Source organism: Desmodus rotundus, chromosome 9 (assembly GCF_022682495.2).
Source record: "Desmodus rotundus isolate HL8 chromosome 9, HLdesRot8A.1, whole genome shotgun sequence".
Taxonomy (NCBI): domain Eukaryota; kingdom Metazoa; phylum Chordata; class Mammalia; order Chiroptera; family Phyllostomidae; genus Desmodus; species Desmodus rotundus.
Window position 1 is genome coordinate 14,274,251 of NC_071395.1, and position 20,058 is coordinate 14,294,308.

At 41.8% G+C, this 20,058-nt stretch overlaps 1 protein-coding gene across 6 annotated transcripts in view; it reads left to right on the forward strand.

Annotated features, from left to right (window-relative positions):
* GAB1 (GRB2 associated binding protein 1) overlaps positions 1 to 20,058 on the forward strand; it is a 112,358-nt gene that overhangs the window by 73,503 nt on the left and 18,797 nt on the right. For 4 of the 6 annotated variants that reach the window (XM_053911885.2, XM_053911887.2, XM_053911889.1 and 1 more), the window contains exons 2-7: positions 2,943 to 3,237; positions 13,227 to 13,449; positions 13,823 to 13,903; positions 17,271 to 17,872; positions 19,052 to 19,137; positions 19,334 to 19,637. In XM_053911885.2, the coding sequence (XP_053767860.1) occupies positions 2,943 to 3,237; positions 13,227 to 13,449; positions 13,823 to 13,903; positions 17,271 to 17,872; positions 19,052 to 19,137; positions 19,334 to 19,637 (1,591 nt within the window). The remainder of the gene's footprint in view (positions 1 to 2,942; positions 3,238 to 13,226; positions 13,450 to 13,822; positions 13,904 to 17,270; positions 17,873 to 19,051; positions 19,138 to 19,333; positions 19,638 to 20,058) is intronic. The other 2 variants (XM_053911886.2, XM_053911888.2) reach the window with 1 other exon arrangement.

The window sequence follows — 20,058 nt, forward strand, 5'->3', positions numbered from 1 at the left end:
GAATATTTTTAGGACTTCATGATTTCTCTACTAATCTTCTTGTTAAAAGGTTGCATACGTCTTTCCATGAAGGGATGCCTGTCCACTTAGCAGTAGTTCTATAGATACCTTGTCAGGGTTGCCATATTCTCAAATATTTGCATGCGTGGTAAACTGTTTTCTTCATAATTAGTAAACTCCTCGAGAGTAGGAGTCTTGAACTACCTACTTGTATTTCTTTCCGTGTGTACCTGGCACAGTATTTACAATATAATCAACAACTTATTAAATAGTAAATTCACTAATTTACTTCTTCATGTATCTGACTTTTCTTGAATAGATACGGTTTAAATAATCTATTCGAATACGAACCCTGAAGTTACCACCCAAGTTAACTCAGTTATTGGTGCAGTTGTCCCAGATACGAAAGGCCAAATGAGCCGGGTTACAGACCTCGCCGGCCTTCAGTTTCCCTTTTCCTGTCCGCCTCCCACCGCCATGGCTTCCGGGCACCCCCGGTGGTGAACCCCCGGTCACAACTGATTCACGTCAGAACTTGTAAAACTTGACGAAGGTGGAGGTGAAGGCCACATATCTGTTGGAGAAGCGTACGTGAATTTCAGTTAATTCTCTTTTCTCTCTACTCACCTGTATCTTTTCAGGATAAAATGAAGAGATTTTAGTTGATGCCTTTTGTGTTATATATGCCAAATTTGGTAAAACATAAAAAATATAGAGGCCCTATTGTGTCATACTATTGTTTTTGGTAGCAGATTTAAAAAAAATAGACTGATACGTTAAGGGAGAAATAGAAAGAGTGTTTGGGGAAATTAGCCTGTATTACGGCACCGACATCCGGCGCTTTCTGTGTCTACTCAGACTGTATGGAGAGCACCAAACTTACTTACTGCTATGAATAAAATGTCTGCAAATGCCGTAAGCATAAGGCTGTCATTACCCCAAGTTGTTCCCAGAAGGGACATCCTGTGTCAGGTTATTCTTTTCCAGAAACAAAGGACTGGGGTGCTGTGTCTAGGGCCCCTGATGGTCTCCAAATGAACAGAAATGTACAGTGGCTGTTAAAAAATTTTATTTGAAAACAAAAACAACCAAGGAAAGTTTATTTCATTGGGGTTCATAAATTGTCACGTTTCCCAGTCCTTCCACCCCCTGGAGCGCCCAGTTGGACGATCTTGCCCCGCATGTTCAGTCTGAAGTAGAGATTATCTTTGCAGGCAGCCAGGACTCGCTCGAGTTGGCCTCTGCAGTCCGACTGTTAGCAGAGGAAGGCCTTCAAAGGGGAGTAAGGCTTAGTGTTGATTCTGGGCAGAGATGTTAGGTTTAAAGACTGCTGAAGCCGACTCTTCCAGTCGTTTGCTGCTGGTTTTATTATTTGGTCAATGTAGATGTTAGGGAGTGTAATAGTGAAAGAATGTTGGGCTTCTTTAGGCATAGTGTGGACCTCAAGATGTTCCAAAACCTGTGGAGGGAGTACATGGTGAACACAGGGCCAGATTGCCAACATGTGTTTGCTGGGACAAGAGAGAAAAAAACTAAAAAAAAGTTGTATCCCAAACTCCAGAATTCAGCTCTTATCCATGTAGTCTGACAGCAGTCTGGCCGAAAGGAAGACGGACCACCTCTTTGCTTGCATTCCAGGGGAGACACCGGGAATGCCTCTACACCCATTTCTACCCTCCCTACTCCTTATCTCCCCTCACAGAGAGCGAGCCTGGGTTTAGGAGATGGGGCGGGAGAGAGAGAGTGCTATAGCCTGAAAAATGAAGGACTGATTTGAAGAAGCACCTTTATGTGTATTCTTTATGGCACGCAAAAATGCTGCTGTTTTAAAGAAGTTTGTCTTGAGACACATAACAAATGTACCATTTGAACCACATTTGAGCGTGCAGTTCAGTGGCGTTACGTACTTTCACACTGGGGCACAGCTGTCACCACCCTCCGTCTGCAGAACATTTTCATCTTCCCCAAGTGCCACTCTACCCATCGAACGCTGACTCCTCCTTTGTTGTCATTGCATTACAGGAGTTTGTCGTGTGTTCTGGACATTAATCTCTTATCACATACATGATTTGCGAGAGTGTCTTATTACTCTTTTGATCATATGCTTCAATATATAAAAGTTACGCATTTTTACACAGTTCAGTTTACTTATTTTTTGTTTTGTTTCCTGTAGCTCAGTGTCATTCCCAAGAAATCATTGCCAAATCTAATCTCATGAAGGTTTTCCCTATGTTTCATCTAAGAGTTTTATAGTTTAGCTCTTATGTTTACCGTAAGTCTTTGACCCATTTTGCAGTAATATTTATATCATGTAAAGTTAGAATCTTAACTTAATTGTTTTGCATGTGGATATCCAGTTTTTCTAGAATTGTTTGTTGAAAATGTTGCTTTTTTAGTTAGCAAAAACTATAAATCTTCTGCCCTGGCTGATGTGGCTCAGGGGATTGAGCGCCAGCCTGAGAAGCAAAGGGTCACTGGTTGGATTCCAAGTCAGGGCCCATGCCTGGTTGCTGGCCAGGTCCCTGGTTGGGGGTGTGTGAGAGGCAACTGATCGATGTGTCTCTTGTGCATTGATGTTTCTCTCCTCTCTTTCTCCCTCCCTTCCCCTCTCTCTAAAAGTAAATAAATAAAATAAATCTTTAAAAAACCCCGAAATCTTCTTTGTTTTGTTGACTTGATGTTACATATTGGTATAATATCTTCCAATATCAATTTCTTCTAATATTCCATTAGAAGACCTACTAGAACATAATAAATGTGTATACACACACATATTAACTGGGGCATCCGTAAACTCAATTGGAGTGGTAGGTAATTCCGTGAAAACAGAGGAAATGTTCTCTCTAGACAATGCATTTGTAAAATCGATTTGCTAAATGTCCCTCATCTTCAAAAAATTTCCCAAGTTAACACGAGATGGGTCTGTTTTGCTTCGTTTCTAGGCATGGAAGAGGAGATGGTTTGTGTTACGCAGTGGCCGTTTAACCGGAGATCCAGATGTCTTGGAATATTACAAAAATGATCACGCCAAGAAGCCTATCCGTATCATTGATTTAAATTTGTGTCAGCAAGTGGATGCTGGTTTGACCTTTAACAAAAAGGAGTTTGAAAACAGCTACATCTTTGACATCAACACCATCGACCGAATTTTCTACTTGGTAGCAGACAGTGAGGAAGAGATGAATAAGTGGGTTCGCTGTATTTGTGACATCTGTGGGTTTAATCCGACAGAAGAAGGTGAGTCCAAGATTTGTTATTCAGCCTTTCTCTGTTATTACTACATTTTTAGAACTGCTATAAAATTCTTTTTATACTTATATATATTTCAGTTATACAATATAACATTGGGGAATTTTTATAATGGTAGTAAGATTTAGAAAAAGCAACTTTAATCGGTTTGGGCAGAAACGTTGCATAGGTTTTAGAAAGAGAAATGTAACCATTCTGGGGCATTGTCTAATTATTGCAATAAATGTCCCAAAGAAGAAGGCAACAAAAAGACATACTATTTAAGAGCCTTTCTTGAGTTCCTATATAAATATTAATTTGAGCCTTATAACACCACTGATATTTGACTACTTTTGACCTATTAAAAGCAGCATTTTCACGTGGCTCACCTGAATTCTTTAGGTGTTATTTTTAAAGCTATGTTGCCAGGGTGATTATCCGTATCTGTGAAAAGCAAGTGAGAATTAGTCACAAAATATGAGGGAAAAGTAACAAACCAATGAGTTTACTTAACACAGAGGTAAGAGGGGCTCAAGGCCTGGAGGAGAGGCAGAGAAGAAAGCTCAGAGGAAGACCAATTGCACTTGGAGGCTTTTGAAGGAAGTAGTATTTCTACCAAGTGCAAGGAGCGCTGCAGAACCCTGCAGGCTGAGGGCTGAGAGAAGGGAAGGACCAAGAGGAGGGATGGACTTCTGCCCAACCCCAGAGGGCCAGGAGTGGGGTGCTTGAGGATCTGAGATTTGGGGTGCCTGTCCTGCGAAGAGGTCTCAGAAGAATTTTGCAAGTAGAATTCCTCTCCAGGTGCATTTCTATAGCTGTCCTGACCCTATATTCCCTGTCCACTTCTCTTCCTTTTTTAAACAATCACTAAAAACCTATGACAGGGACACCAATAAAAACAGAGGTTTTCAGAGCCCAGAATCAGGAGGAAGGTCTTTGACCTTACCGTCTTCAGGGTGACACTCACGTTACAAGGGTGCGTTTCTAATTGTCTGTGTTGAGGAGGGCTGGAGATTCAGGCAGAGGAGTGGAAAAATTGTACCAACAGCCAGCATCAAGTGTTGAATTACTGAAGCGAAACGGTAATCATCTCTAATTAGCTCAGGTCGGCATGCTGTTTCCTCTCTGGCCAGGGTCAGCAACCCCGGAGCAGGGCCTTCCAGGGCTGGGATTGGCCCAGTGGGTCGGGGAAACCCCTTGGTGAGACTGCAGAATGCCCAGGGGAGCAGCACAGAGAGGGGAAGGAGGCACCCCGTTTAGACAGGAGGCGGCTAATGAACCAGAGCTCTTCAGCAGAGCTCCAGTGATGAAAAGCCTCAAGACCTTGTTTCATGTGGGGAATTAAGCTTTTGGTTGTTTTTGTGAAGTTACTAAATGTGTTCACATTTTAAGTTAGGTAAGGGGCATTCTTTCTAACTCCACTTAAACTCCTTCCCTATTTTGTTTGCGGATATAGTCTATATTTGAGTGCAATGGAGGGTTTTAAAATTAAAGTCACAAATGAGATAGCTTTTTATTTAATGGTTACTTAGCAACCACTCAGTAATGATAATTATTGGATTTAGACATCACATAAGTTAGGCGACGGATTTTCAGTTAAAATAATTTAAGTAGTTGTATAATCTTCTTATTGATGTTCTTTTGCCTGCTGCCTTTTGCATTTGGAACTTGTTTTGGGGCCGTGAAGGCAGACTTCTGTCGCCGTCGGTTACCTGGACAGATATGACGGATCTGAAAGACTAAGGATGTGTCTTCCATCTCTCTTTGTTTTCTTTGTAATTCTCCTAAATATATTTAACAAAAGAAATGAGATGCTCTCTTAGAGAGCTACATTTTTCAGTTAAGGAATGTGAGCAGCTAAGTTTTGGAAACCTGTTCGGGGGTGAGTAGAGTTGAGAACCCCCAAAATAAGAATGTCTAACACTCAGGTGTCCCAGGTGAACTTTGCAAGTTCTAAGGCATGGAGTCTGGTCCATCTCTCCACCTTAGAATGGTTCTTCCCATCTGGGAGCTTGATAAACACTCAGCCAGCTCTGGGAAGAAGAAAAGTTTTGTCTGCTTTAGAAAATTGATTCAATAATTGGCCAACTTATTTGACTTTGCCTGCACTCTGCTGGGCTTCGGGCGTTTACTCAACCCCTGTGTACTCGGTGACTAGTTAGGAAGACCGAAGGCCAACGTAGCATGTGGAACTGAGCGACTAGTGGAAGAGGTTTTGTACCAAAATAATTTATTACAGTTGTTTATAAGTGCAAGATATACATGTATTTTTCACATACAAATGTAAAATTACACTTTAATATCCATTTAACTTATACAATATATTTAATAAAGCATTAATATATAATGTTGAAGTACATCACTGTGGTACTCGATAAATACAGTTACTGCCTTCGGAGATCGTACAGTCGGTCCAGTAGGAGAGACGGGCAAATACTCTAGGAATTTTATACCAGTGGATGAGTGCTCTGCTCGAGAAAAAATAAATAAGCCCAGAATGCAGCTGACTTAGTTTTAAGAGGGTCAGGAAAAGCCTGGGTAGTTTTCAATGGCAATGTGATTATGACTGACCGTGTACTAAGAATGTTATTTTTGTACTTAGTGGAACATGTTCTTTCATGTCAGCAGTCAGAATCCAGCAAAATGTGTTTTCACTTTATTAATTTATCGGTATAAGGAGAAGGGGAAGTTCCAAAATTTAAAATCTACACTGACCTACCTCTTCAGAGCCCAAACTCCCAAATCCTTAAACAATAGGTTAAAAGTATATTTGCCTGGCGTGAAACTCAGTTTGTGAGCTTTTTATCCATAACAGGGGAGGTTATAAGAAAATTAATAGTGTGATTAATCCAATTTGATGTTTATAATCTGGGTTGGTTACCAAGAACAGCTGTGCCAATCATTTTCGTCTGTTCATTCAAACAAGCCCTGAAGGACTTCAGTTTGCCAGTGCTTTCTAAATTTAGTTCGTGAGCTCTATCTAAATGCAACTGCATTTACCTTTAATTTTACAATTTAGATTTTTTACAAGTGTATCTGGCCACCTCCTAAATAGCCGTAGAAGTGTCTGACTATGCTATGTCGAAGACTTGAGTTTCTTGGAAGAAATCAGTAAGAGATGAACAACTTTCATCGCGTAGTATTAAGGAACCGCAAAAAAATATTTTATTTTACTCTATAATTTGGGGTTTTGATGCATAATAATACAACTGCAAAAAGGTTTGCAAATCAACCACTGTATTTCCTTTTATTTGGAGTAGCTGACTTTGCTACTCCACATTTAAAGATTTGTATCAAATTCTAAACCTCCGATAACTGCTATTATCCTTTGTGATAACATTCATACAGTTTAATATGACCAGGTAAATAGCAAAATATCTTTGTTCTTCCATTGACTTTACTACCTGCTTTATATTCTCTTGCTTCCAAATAGATCCTTCCACCAGTCACTAAATAGGTGTTTCTGTTTTTACCTAGCTCTGTCCCCCGAGTCTTTTGCTCTTCCCATTTCAGAGAGCTGAAGATGCTCCTACTCGTGACTTCAAACTAGTAACACAAAATGATATTTCATTATACTAGTTTCAGGCTACACATGGGAAGAAATTGTGCTTGGATATTACAGTCTGAGAAAATAACTCACCCCAGTCCCTAGGAGAATAACTAATTTTCTCCTGAAAACAAAAGGAAAGGGGAAAAATCTGACCTGTGTTTTGATTCCAGGAACCTCTCAAAATATCATTACCGTGTTATTTCCGCTGCCCCAGGTGACCACTGCTATTATTGAATACTCAGAATGCTGGCAGGCTGAATCTGTTTTTAAATTCTAGCTCGTTGAACTGTGTGTGGTTCCTATGAATGCTTTTATTTAGTAGATTTGAGGGTTGAAACTAATTTCTTTTGTTTTTCTTGGAAATGTGCAGATTTATTTTTGTTCCTACGCTGACTTGGAAGCTGGTAAATCTGCCGAACAAGTGCTGGGAAACACAGTCTGAGGCTTGTATGCGGGTAACTAAGTTGGTGCAAAGGCTTCTGGTCTGATTTCAGGATGTACTGTTAGGAAGTTGCTTCTTATCAATTGAGTTGCTTTTCTCAAAATGTCCAGATAATAGTGGCTGGAAAAGAAATTGTGGGAGCCCTGATCCACCAGTGTGAACCAAAGGTTGCGGGTGCAGTTCCCAGTCAGGGCACATACCTGGTTTGCAGGTTCCATCTCTGGTTCGAGTGCATGTGGGAGGCAACTGGTAGGTGTTTCTCTCCCTTCCTCACTTCCTTCCCTCCTCTCTGAAAATCAATGAAAAAATGCCCTCTGGTGAGGATAAAAAGAATAGTGTGATTCCCTGTTTGATTGCTTCCCTTTGCGAAAGTAGGTTAGTGAAGTGTATGATTGTCTGACCAACTGTGTTGCACACCGGAAACTAATACCGAGAAAAGTAAAAATAGTAATAATAATAGTAATAAAAGTGGGTTAAACTAACATTGAAGAATATACATATGCCCTCTTTCCTGTAAAGTGGTGCTTCCTAATTAGGGCACTTTTAAATTTCTTTTTATTCACTTTTTTATTTGGGTATCACTTACTATGATGAAAGGCACAGAACTTAGATGTTCCATGTAGTTTTATATATGCATCGGTATCTATACATTAAAACAGAAATCTGTGTAACCGCCACCCAGATCAAGAAATGGAACATTTCCAATTCCCCAAAAGGTTTTCTCATGCTTCTTCCCAGTAACCCACCCCCTTCAAAAAGCCCGGCTATAACCATTATTTTGCTTTTATAAGCATAGATTAGTTTTACCTATACTTGAACTTAATATGAATAAAACCTTTGAGTCTGGCTTGCTTTTCCCAATATTAAGTCTGGGATTCATCCCTATTGCATGTAGTTCTTCATCCTGTGTGGAATTCCATTGTGTGAATATATAACAAATTATCGACCTGTTGGAATGTCATGGACATTTGGGTGGTTTCAGTTTTTGGTTACAAGTAAAGTGATTATAAACATCCTTATGTGTGTCCTTTGATGGACAGGAACAGTTAGTTTGAGTATACACTTGTGAGGAGAACTGCTACATTATAGGATACACACACACACACACACACACACACTTTGCTTTAGAAGATTTAGTGGCTTTAGTTTTCCAAAGTTACTATATCAATTGCTTTTCTGCCAGCAGGATATGAGACTTTCGGTTATTCCACATTCTCATCAGCATTTGGTATTGTCAGTCGTTAATTTTAGCCATTCTAGGGAATGTGTAGTCGTATCTCATTGTGGTTTCCATTTGCATTTTTCTGGGGACCAAGTCAGCCAAAGAGGAAATTGTGTTTTATTACACATTTTCAAGCTGCTGCCCCTGAGATCTTGATTCATTGAGTCTCCTGCGGTGGGACCCAGGCACCTCGATTTATTTCTAAGATACCCCACAAATGACTCTGATGCCATGGCACCTCTGGGGTAAGAAGTAGACATTCGTCACCACTTCCTAAAGGTTAATCTTCCAAGTCTCCAAGAAAGTTTTCACAGCCTGTGAAGGAGCTAGTCATGACAAATAAGATAAAAAATTTTCTACTTGAAACACTTGAAATACAGGGTCCAGCACAAATAACACTCGTTTTGTATTACAAAATCATAAGCATATAATTCTGTAGCATAGTATTATCGCACTTGGGCACACCCTAGGACATCTTAGGTGAAATATTCAAATTAAACTATAAAGTATTACACCCATATTATTACCCTACCATCCACACTCAAGCAGGCCTGACTTCAGCGGACCCTGTAGAGGAGGCTATGATTGGAGGTCTTCACTATTTGATTAAAAAGTCTGCAGGTTGCTTCACGGAAAATGGCAACTACTGCTGTTTCTTTTTTGTATCCATTTGCGAGACTTACCTTCATAAAATCTTCTTTCATGAAAAAATGTGTCCAGAAATGAAGTTATTTTAGCACTAATGATAGTGGACTCTTACTTGCTAAGTTCATCAGACATAGATCTATTCAAAGTGCTTCTCTTTAGAGAAAAAAAAAAACCTCTACAACAGACCTGATAAGTCAGTATTCAATAGAAACAGAGCAACCTTGACCCATTTACCTTTCACTGTGAGTGTCAAGGTCACACTTTTGCAGTAGAATCCAAAAACGTATTCTGTCGCAAATGTCACCCGTCTCCAGAGAAAAGGATCCCTGCTGGTCTCCAACAAGCACATGAGCAAGCCCACAGTGTTATTACCACCTGCTCAGGTACAGTAAGTTACTAGTGACAACATCAGAGGCCCTGTGACATCAACTTTGAAATGTTCTTCCTGAGCAAAAAGAAAGAGTAGGGCTGCTTTCCTGGGCTTAAGCTCTTGTGCCATTTGGTTAGAAAAAACATACGTTATTTTCAATGTTAGAGGCATTATCTGGGCAACCCAACCCCTGGGAGAGCATTAGGGCTCCAGGTAGGATAAAATTGCATTAAGCTACAGACATTTGTGGACCAATTTATTATTTGCGATTCTCCTCACATAATAATCTACTTCTCTCCACAGAAAGCTGGCTAAGGCTTTTCTTAGTGGTGTTTATTAGTTTTCTAAGTAAAATTCTATTAGGAGTTGGCTCCAACAGCTTATTAGCCCTGTAGTGGATACTAATTATACTCTTCATGCCTTCTGAATTAAGAGACAGGAAACAATTTTACACACATAAGCAAACCCTAAAGTGATGTTGGGTTTTCAGAAACTTGATCCCAGCATTATTAGAAAAGACAGTAAGTTAGAAACCTAAGTGAGGGGAAGAGCCACGAACACAGTCCACTCAACTACTTGTCAAGGCAAGTGAGGGCAAACCACAGTTTTTAAAGAAGGTAGAACAGAAGTTTCTTTTTCAGATCCGTTAACTAACTGTGGCTAGAAATTTTATTTTAGGGATTATTAAGACACAATGCAGTGTTTGCAATCAAATATGCAGAGCTGAGTGTCCAATCAGGTTAGCATGAGTAAAATAATCCCAGAGACTAATGCTTTGAAAAGAGTGTGTTTTCTGAGCCAAAGTGGTAGAGCAGAGTCCCTTCCTTTTTAAAGACCTTTGGACATCACGTTGTTGGGAATGGTTGGGCTTGCTTTTTACAGCTGTTTGAAGGTCTTCCCTTTCGTGAGCTTGCCAGTGAACACAAAGGAAGTTTCTCTCCAGGTCTTGCCTCTTAGAAGTACAGTTGGCTCTCGAACGATACGAGGGCTTAAGGGCGCCCACCCCTGTATGGTCGAATATTCCCACCCAAACTCAGCCATTCCTTGGTGTCTGTGGGACACTGGCTCCTTATATAGAAGTTCATTGTATAAAATGCATACATTTTATATGTAAGGATGTGTAGAGCATACAGTCGGCCCTCCACATCCGCAGATTCCCAACCACAGATCAAAAGTACTGTTTTCAACCCACAGTTGGCTGAACCTGAAGATGTGACATCTGGGGGGACACAGAGGGGTGACTCTGTATTTGTTGAACCCCTCATAAGTGGACCCTCGCAGTTCAAACTTATGTAATTCAAGGATCGGCTGTATGTGTAAGTCTTCCCATATTCTGAATAAGATTTTTTTTTTTAACGGAGTTTTTGAGTCTCTGTGCTTTTTTTCCTTCAGAAAACTGAGAGAATCTTGCAGCTCTAAAGAGAGTAAGCACTTCATTCATAGGTGGGGGAAGTGGAAGATTGAAAATGAGGTGGTCCTGTTGAGTTCCTAAAACAAGGTCGTACAACAAACATCATTGCCTGGCTGGGTGGTCCCCTCCCTCTGCCCCTTAGGATGAGTCACTCAGTTCATTTAGCATATAGCCATCCAGTTTAGAAAAAATATTAAAGGAAAGCGTATCTATAAAAACAACCACCTGGAAAAGTTATTCCAGGAGTTAACATTAAAAACTAGAACTCACTCTATTTTATATAGAGATGTATTTCCAGTGTTTAGTTTTGTTTGGTCAAAATGAAAACCTGAACTGGATTATTTCATTTTACCATGCCCCTTTGGTAGAGAGCAAAGGAGAACGACATAAAATATGCTTGTAAGCACAATCTACAGAACGCAGTAACTGCTTTCCAATCTCTATACCTTTTTTTTTCTCTCCTCAATGTGGTGTATATCTTTCTTAAGCTCTTTTTTCAAGGTAAATATTTTTCATAGTTCTGTGAAGTTTAACAGGTCACAAGGATTTACTGTGAATCACTGATTAATTTATTGCATTTTAAATCCCCTTAAATAAATCTCTGTATATTTGCAACTGAATCAAAAACAGTAAAACATTTCATAGGATTTCTTATACTCACTATTTATTATCAACATCTATTAGACATGATGAGTTATTTATGAGTTCCGACTGAAATAATGGCAGAAAATTCATTTTTCTATTCTCGCCATTTTCTGTTCTCACCTTTCATAAATAAGAAGGAGTTATTAATTAATTAACAGTTCTGGCATAAAGTGTTCGATTTTGTTACATTAGCTATAATGAAGACTTGACACATTGCAGGCAGCATAACAAAGATAAAATGTTAGAAAATAGCTCAGCCTCTGTTTACTCAGGCCAAACTCTCCAACAGAAAGAAGTTCTTAAACTTCATTAGCATCTATTAGGGCTCACACATTTCTTGAGGGGCAAATTTCAAACCTGCAATGAATGGGTCTTGCAGATTTGGGAGTGCCCCTAACCTCCTTGAGCCTGACGTAGCAAGTGCTAAGTGAGTTTTTGCTGAGTGCGTGGATCATTGTGGAACATCTGTCACAAGTAAGGCACAGTGAGGCTTAGGAGTTCAGATCCTTTTCGTTTGTTTTGGGGACCCCCAATTAAAGATAAGCTGTGCTATTTAGCCATATTATGTGTTGTGCAAACTTTACAATTAGGATATGAGTTTCCGTGTCTAGGAAGAAGTTTCGAAATGGGCTATGTAACCCTTACTGTGGTACCTATGTGAATGTTAACATGGAATGCATACTGGCCTGATCAGAAAAGCGTGTGGACTTCTTCTGTAATATCTGGAGAAGACAGAGCGGACCTGTAACTACTCCCTGGTGGATGAACAGGCCAAATGGCCTGCATTTGATTTTACTTGGTTTAGCATATTAATGTAATGAGTAGACTATGGATGGAATATGAATGTGTTGTAGAATTAATATTTTCTGACATGGACAATAAACAAATGTGTTTATTCATAAGTGAGCATTTACCTTTTTCTGGTCATTTCCAACCAGACTAAAGCAACCTTGATTCTGGGCGGTCAAAAATTTACTTGTTGTGTTCGTGATTACAGTGGGATCACTAATTTTATTTTTAGATTTTCAACTCCTTTTAAAATACTTCATTCTACACAGTGTAGCTATTTTCATATGTCTTCTCAGGACATAGTTGAGTGCTTAGTAAACTCTATTTGCTGACCCCTTCTGCACGAAAACCCTACAGAAATGCAGTAAATGGCCAGAGAGACAACAGGCTCAGGGAAGAGGTGGCGCTGGACAGAACAGCTCTTCCTCCCTATGTGCAGCCACGATTAGAGCTCTGTCTCCCTAGATGGCTGAGATGTAGAGGATGAACAGCCGAATGAAGACAGGGTCACGAGCTGACCCGGGACCGTAGGTGCCACATAGTGACAGGGATCATCACCTTGGGAGGTCGGCTTGGCTTAGAAAGCCCTTTACTATCATGGGGGAATATGCCTTCCGTGCTAAGATGGTAGAGCGCCTTCCCTTCGGGACCCTCAAAACTGAAGACTGTTCAAGGCAAGGTTCACCATGGCCTTTGGGGAGACTCTGCAACATCCCTGCTCCTCAGGTCTCTCTGACACAAACCAATTATTTTCTGTATAACTGTTGCCGCTCAGGTCGTATGTGTTTTCACTGACACGATCATGGTTTAGCCTGTTGCCATGTCTTTAAACAGTTTATCTCCAAATGTTGAAACGGCTTTGCTTAAGGAAAAAATTCTTAAACTGGGGTAGGGAATGATGATCACACTTTGCTGTCGCAGATGTGAAGCCCCCTGGCAGCTCCTTACCAGCACCGGTGGATTTGCCTTCAGCTGTGATGACAACCCCAGCGTCCGCCCAGGTGGACTCGTCCTCTGCTGTCCAGCCTCCTCCGTATCAGCTCATTAACCTTCCACCACATCTGGAAACTCTTGGCATCCAGGAGGATCCTCAAGACTACCTCCTGCTGATCAACTGTCAAAGCAAGAAGCCTGAACCCACCAGGTAAGCCACAGACGCCCGTGTCTGTGTGGGTGTGTGTCTGTTGTATGTGTGTGCACATGTAGGAATCTTACCTTTGCACTGGTTTAACCCTGACTGGAAGGGTTAGAAGAAACCACCTTATATAGGCTCATCTCTCATGCATGCATCTCAGGTTCATAGTCCTCCACTAATGACTTCTGATAGTCACGAGATTTTATGGAAGAAGCACCTTCTCTAGTGTCTTTGGCAAGGAATACTTTTACCAAAAGCTCTCTTGGGAACCTGTCTTCTGTTTCATAGCCTTTGTTACAGATGCACAGTATTACTTGTTAAGCTGATGTCACTGATTTATAAATGGTCATCTTGCTCCATTTCTTATGTGATTGTAAACCAGCCAAGGGTCATCTTTTGTTTCTGAAGAAGGAGAGGAATACCTACTGCTAGAAGATTTTGAAAGCAAAACGATTCCATTGCAGTGAGTGTGTTGTGGTTGCTTTGGATCTGTGTGAGAAATTAATCGTACAGGTAAAATCCCAATATAGCAAAATCTGTGGAAAATACACACTGAGCTTTCGTGAAATTTGATGAAATCAGACATATTCTAAAAGCGATGAAATTTGAATTTTCGTATGTAGCAATGAAGCCGATCTTGGCCAAGCCTTGACTTCTCACATCTTTCAGGAGAAAGAAATACGTGGATTTTGGTGCTTGATCAGATGTATCATAAAGACTTCCCAAATCCTGGTTTTCCTTTCGTCTCCATCCCTGCTCCAAGGCTCCCCTCTTCTTCTAAGCTATAAATTTTAATTTGATATTGAGTAACCGGAAGGCTGAAGGTAATGGTGAGTGTTGGAGCTGAAAAGTAATCATCAGGAGGCCTGTCTGCCATTAGCGGCTATGACAACTAATGATACTGGGTATATTTATTATCTTAATTTGTAGTATAAAAGTGGGGGTGAATTGCGTAGTAGATCTGAAAGATTTTTTAACAGGTTTATTAGATATTAAGCATTATTTTTTATGGCAAAAATAATTTTTTTCATGTGGAAAGTGATTGTTACTAGGCTAGGAATATACAAAGCACTTGTTTAAAAAATTTTATAGAGAATTTGTTATGATCCCCAAATTAGTTTCTATGACCTGTTTCCTAAGATGATGGAAACAAATACTCCAAAGATAGATTTCTACATCTTTGTTCTAATGGGATTTTACCTGTAAAAGCAAAAAAATTCTTTATAAATCAACACTAGTTAATAATACCAAACTCTAACTTGATTTTGCTTGTTTGCTGTGAGTATTTAAAATTACACACTCGCAACTTTGTTACCTATGCTACTAACTAAGATTTCATTTTACAGAGAGTCACCAATTACTTTTCAATATCAACTATTTAAAAGCCAACAAAGAGCTAAGGGACAATTTTCAGGACATTTTCTCTTTCATTTTATGTAATGTCTTTCATTAGTCTCACTGCTATCACAGCTTTCCTGTTGTAGTAGAAAACATGCTCATACATATTTTGCATCTACGTTCTTGCAGAAGTGACAGTTAACCAGTGTTTACGACGTGCCCACTATTTTGCTAGGTGCTGCTGTGAAGGTACAGACACATAAGTCACAGCCCCTTGGACAGTCACCTTCACAGTCCCGCAGTAAACCTTGTGAAGAGGTCAGAACACCTGAGCATTAGGTGTTTTAGATGGAGGCACGATGTGCGAACTGCCTTGCAAACCCTTGCTCAGCCTGCAAGCCTCAGCTCAGACCTGGGTAGGAGACATTCTCCCACACCTCCCGGCTGGATTAAATGCCTCTCCGGGTTTTCATAGCCTCTTGATTGCACCTCCATATCGCTGTCTTACCACAGAATTTGGAAATAATTGATATTTTTATTTATTCTCCACTAAACTAGAAGCTAGTCGACACAGTCAGTTTATTGCTCATTATACTTCTGGCATTCTGTAACTCCCATGTGGGAATTCAGTGACAGAGCACATTTTAGAATGTGAGTAGACCTGTTGGAAATGCCTACACTGGGAGGAGCAGGGTTTGAACTACACCTGGCTGGTGAGAGAAAAGGAGCCGTCATTAGTAATGCGCGTGAAAATGCTTGAGGGAAAGGAGGGGTGAGCATGGGAGTGACGGTAGAAGGAAGCGAGAAGGGAGCCTGCTTGGAGTCAAGGGTTCCCTTGGGGAATAGTAGGATGGAAGATGAAGACAGAAAAGGTGGAGCCAGGCTATTAGTAGCCTCAGTGCCTAGGGGAGCAGTCTGGGTTTTTGGAGTTCCCACGATCTGTAGGGACCCTCAACAGAAGTTTCTCTGAGTAGGAGAATGATAAGAAAACCATGGTTTAAAAATAATGATCTTACCGCAGCGTAGCAGTATGATTCCATGCACATGGGAAGAAAGACAAAATAGAGGAAAGAAGTTCACTTAGGAGGGTTCAGTGGTCTAGCACTTAGCAGAGACACGGACCTGAACTTGGGGCAGTGACAGTGGAAGTAGAACGGGGGACAGGCACTTGGTTAGGAAGAAAGACTTTGTGCCTACCTAATGGTGGAGATCAAAGAGAGTGAATCAAAGCTAACTGGGTTTTGAGCCCAGAGAACCGGAATTAAAGACTTTTTTTTCAGTTGCACAGCGGCAAGGGCAGTCAATGAGAGGAGCAAGTTGGGTTGGGTTTGGTACATGTGAGCAAGGTGATACCAGGATAACCAAGCAGAAATACATGTGAACAGTCGGAAAACATGGCACCCAGAGTTTAGTGAGAAGATGGGAGTTGCCAGCATTCTGTGGAAGGTGATGGTCTGAGACAGGACGACTTCTGAATGGTGTGTGTGGTCAACAATGAGGGGATTAAATTCTGTTGGCCATTCCCAGGCGGAGAGATAGGAAGAAAGAGCCAGTCAATGAACAAGGGAGTAATCAGTGAGGGACGAGGAAAATCAGGACATCGCAATCATGGGTTCTTAGTACCAGCAGAGAAGAGCTCCAGTGAATACGTGGAGTACACAAGGCCAGGTGTTCCTAAGAGGGACGATAAACCCTTACAAAACCATCACAAGTTTACTTAGGAATAAGTTCCTGCAGGGCTTCGTTTTGCCTTATACCCAAGTTTTGTGATTTTACTAAATACAGAGACTGAAAATGTACCCACAGCATAGAAAATACTCTAACGAGATGCCTCAGGGTTAATTACAGTTTGGAATTGGCTCGCTCTGTGCCTTGTATCTGGATCCTCATTATAGTATCGGCTAAATGCTCGTTAAAGAAAATTAGTAGGAAGGAAGATACACAAAACCTTTTTGAGTTGCCACCTCGTGGTAGATCACACTGAATTTATTCAGTACCGCAGAATCACTGGACTCCAGGTTCACAGAACAGTGGAGTTGCCACAGGTGGGCTACAGAGCAATGGATGACCTTGATGAATAGTGTTGGCACCAGGTTTCTGCATGCTCTTCAGAGGAAATGCTTTCCCTTGTGTCTATGCCTTGATCATTTACCTTTCTCGGAGTTTCGTACCTTTCTAATTCCAATTCTTCAGGGCTTGTGGTCTCAATGTGTGGATCTACTAGGTGGAGCCGGGAATGTGGGCAGGTCCAGGACCGAAATTAGAGAGAACGCTTGTGGTGGTTTTGTGGTGGCGGTGGTGTTGTCTGGTGTATAATCGTAAAAAATGAGCAGCGTTCGTGCTTTCAGTCTTGTGGATCACACCAAAAACAAAAAAAAGCATCTAATGAAAAAAGCCTGGACTTTGATTGCTAAGCTATAAATATGTATATTAAAATGTAGTCCCGTGTCTTCACTGTGTTTTATTTTCTGTCATCAACCATTTTTATTTAGAACACATGCTGATTCTGCAAAGTCCACCTCTTCTGAAACAGACTGCAACGATAACGTCCCTTCTCATAAAAACCCTGCTTCCTCCCAGAGCAAACACGGAGTGAATGGCTTCTTCCAGCAGCAAAGCATGTATGACTCCCCGCCACCGCGTGCCACGTCCGTTTCCATAGACTCCAGCCTGTATTACCTGCCCAGGAGTTATTCCCATGACGTTTTACCAAAGGTGTCTCCGTCGAGTACCGAAGCGGACGGAGAACTCTATGTTTTTAATACCCCCTCTGGGACATCGAGTCTAGAGACTCAACTGAGGCACGTGTCTGTTAGTTACGACATTCCTTCCACACCTGGTAATACTTACCAGATTCCACGAACTTTCCCCGAAGGAACCCTGGGACAGACGTCCAAGCTAGACACTATTCCAGATATTCCTCCACCGCGGCCACCGAAGCCACACCTGGCTCACGACCGGTCTCCGGTGGAGACCTGCAGCGTCCCGCGCGCGGCCTCGGACCCCGACAGCAGTTACTGCGTTCCGACCGCGGGGGTGCCGCAGTCCCGCAGTAACACCATCTCCACCTTGGATCTGAACAAGCTACGGAAAGGTCAGCGCTCCCTGGCGCCCTTTCTGTTAAGGGTTCATGATGGAGAGGCCGTGTTTCCGAGTAGCTGTTCTTCGAAGCATAGTAGGATGTCACATGGTGGGCCTTTGCTTTTTCAGCCAGCCTCACAGTGGCCCGCTGGTGGAGTGAAGGTAGCGGAGTCTCAGCAGATCCCTGGGAGGGTGTTTGTGCACACGGCACGTGCCTGTGTGCGCGGTCAGCTGGAAGGGGGAAGGACTTGGCGTTTTCCATCCCTGAAGGAGTATGGCCTCAGTAATTCCTTCCTGCCTGGGGATGGGTGCCCCCCTTTCCCACTGTCTATAAATACTGCCGGGAGGGACCCTCTGCTAGGGCAGAGGAGCAGGAAATGGGCTGGCCACCCAGCTTCTGCGACTCAGACCCCTTCCTGTGCTTGTGTGCCACTGCGGCCACTTCTGCGCGTCACGTCCATTGGGCTCCACTTCCTTCTTTCTACATAGCAGTTTTTACACTTGTGTCTCACAGGTAACATCAGTTCCTGCCAAGCCACGCGGTACTGCTCTTTCAAGCTCTGAATCCCCTCTCCCCTTATTCCTAGTTACAGACCTCAGGAGGAGAGAAATTGAGTCTGGGTTATACCCTGAGATTCTTGAAGTCCTGAAGATAGAAAGCCAGAGCGCGAAAGGCACATCCCCTAAAAACTATGTGCTCACAAAGTCATATCTTGTCACAGTTTTCCGGCTGTGTTAAAGAAGATAAAGATTTAATGCATCACAAAGAGTACTTATGTCAGTGCTTATTTCCCCCTCCAGTACCAATTTCTAGCTCCCTTCTTGAAGTGTTTGTGTAATCTGAGTATAAGTTAGTGAGATATGGTAGGTCCAAGATGGTGCAAAAGAAAAGAAAATAGAAGTATATCTTTCTGCATTTTTAGATAACCCACCTCATCCCAGAGGTAGAAAGCCACTCACTGTCGTAGTCAAATATTAGTGCTGACTAGCACAGGAGTGAGTGGCTGCATTTTCCAGTGCTTTAACGTGCCAGCTCAAGGCGCCGTTCTGTGAGCATCCTTTTAAAATCTGTGTGCGTGTGTGCCTGCATGAGTGTGTGTTTACAGAGAGAGAGAGAGAATAGATGGTTCCTGATCACCCTGAGAACGGGCGGATATGGGAAGAAATGTTGATAGTTTGTTCTTTGTTTTAGATGCTAGTTCTCAAGACTGCTATGATATTCCACGAACATTTCCAAGTGATAGATCCAGTTCACTTGAAGGCTTCCATAACCACTTTGTAAGTATAATTGACCTTGGCATAATCGAGTGTGTATTTCATTGTCAAAAATCTTCACGCTTAGTTCCCTGAGACTAAATGAGATCATGAAAGAAAAACCCCTTCTGATCCACATGAATAGGTGTGTCTTACAATTATGTTTTCTTGTGTGACAGTGGTTTTTGTTTATTAAAAGAAAAATGTGTGTGTGTTTCAGAAAATCAAAAATGTGTTGACAGTGGGAAGTGTCTCAAGTGAGGAGCTGGATGAAAATTACGTCCCGATGAACCCCAACTCTCCGCCACGGCAACATTGCAGCAGCTTCACAGAACCGATTCAGGAAGCAAATTACGTGCCCATGACTCCAGGGACGTTTGATTTCTCTTCATTTGGAATGCAAGTGCCTCCCCCTGCTCACATGGGCTTCCGGTCCAGCCCGAAGACCCCTCCCAGAAGGCCCGTACCTGTTGCAGACTGTGAACCGCCCCCCGTGGATAGGAACCTCAAGCCAGACAGGAAAGGTAAGGAGAGCACAGCTGAGGAAAGGGTCAGGGTTGCCTGTCTGCTTCAACTGTCATTCAAACCAGAACAGAATTAGGGCCAGAAATTCTGAATTGTTTCATAGGACCTTAGTTATTAGCTTGTTTAAGCGGTGTTGCTGTTTATAGATTAATAATTATTAGATCATAGGTTGATGCCCAGGGGAGGTTTTTAAGTCTCCTATCGCTAGGGCAGAGGCTACAAACTAAAACACTCACAAGGATTGGCAGGCAACAGGAAGGAGTTAGAGAAACTCGAGCGCCCTGATCGGAGGACCTACCTGCTCCCTGGCTACACCCCTGTGTTGACTTGTGGAAATCTTCTGATGTGTCAAGAGAAGCCAGAAATGTTGGGTTTTATGTGTATTATCTTTTGTCCTTTAAGTTCTAACAGCTAATGTAA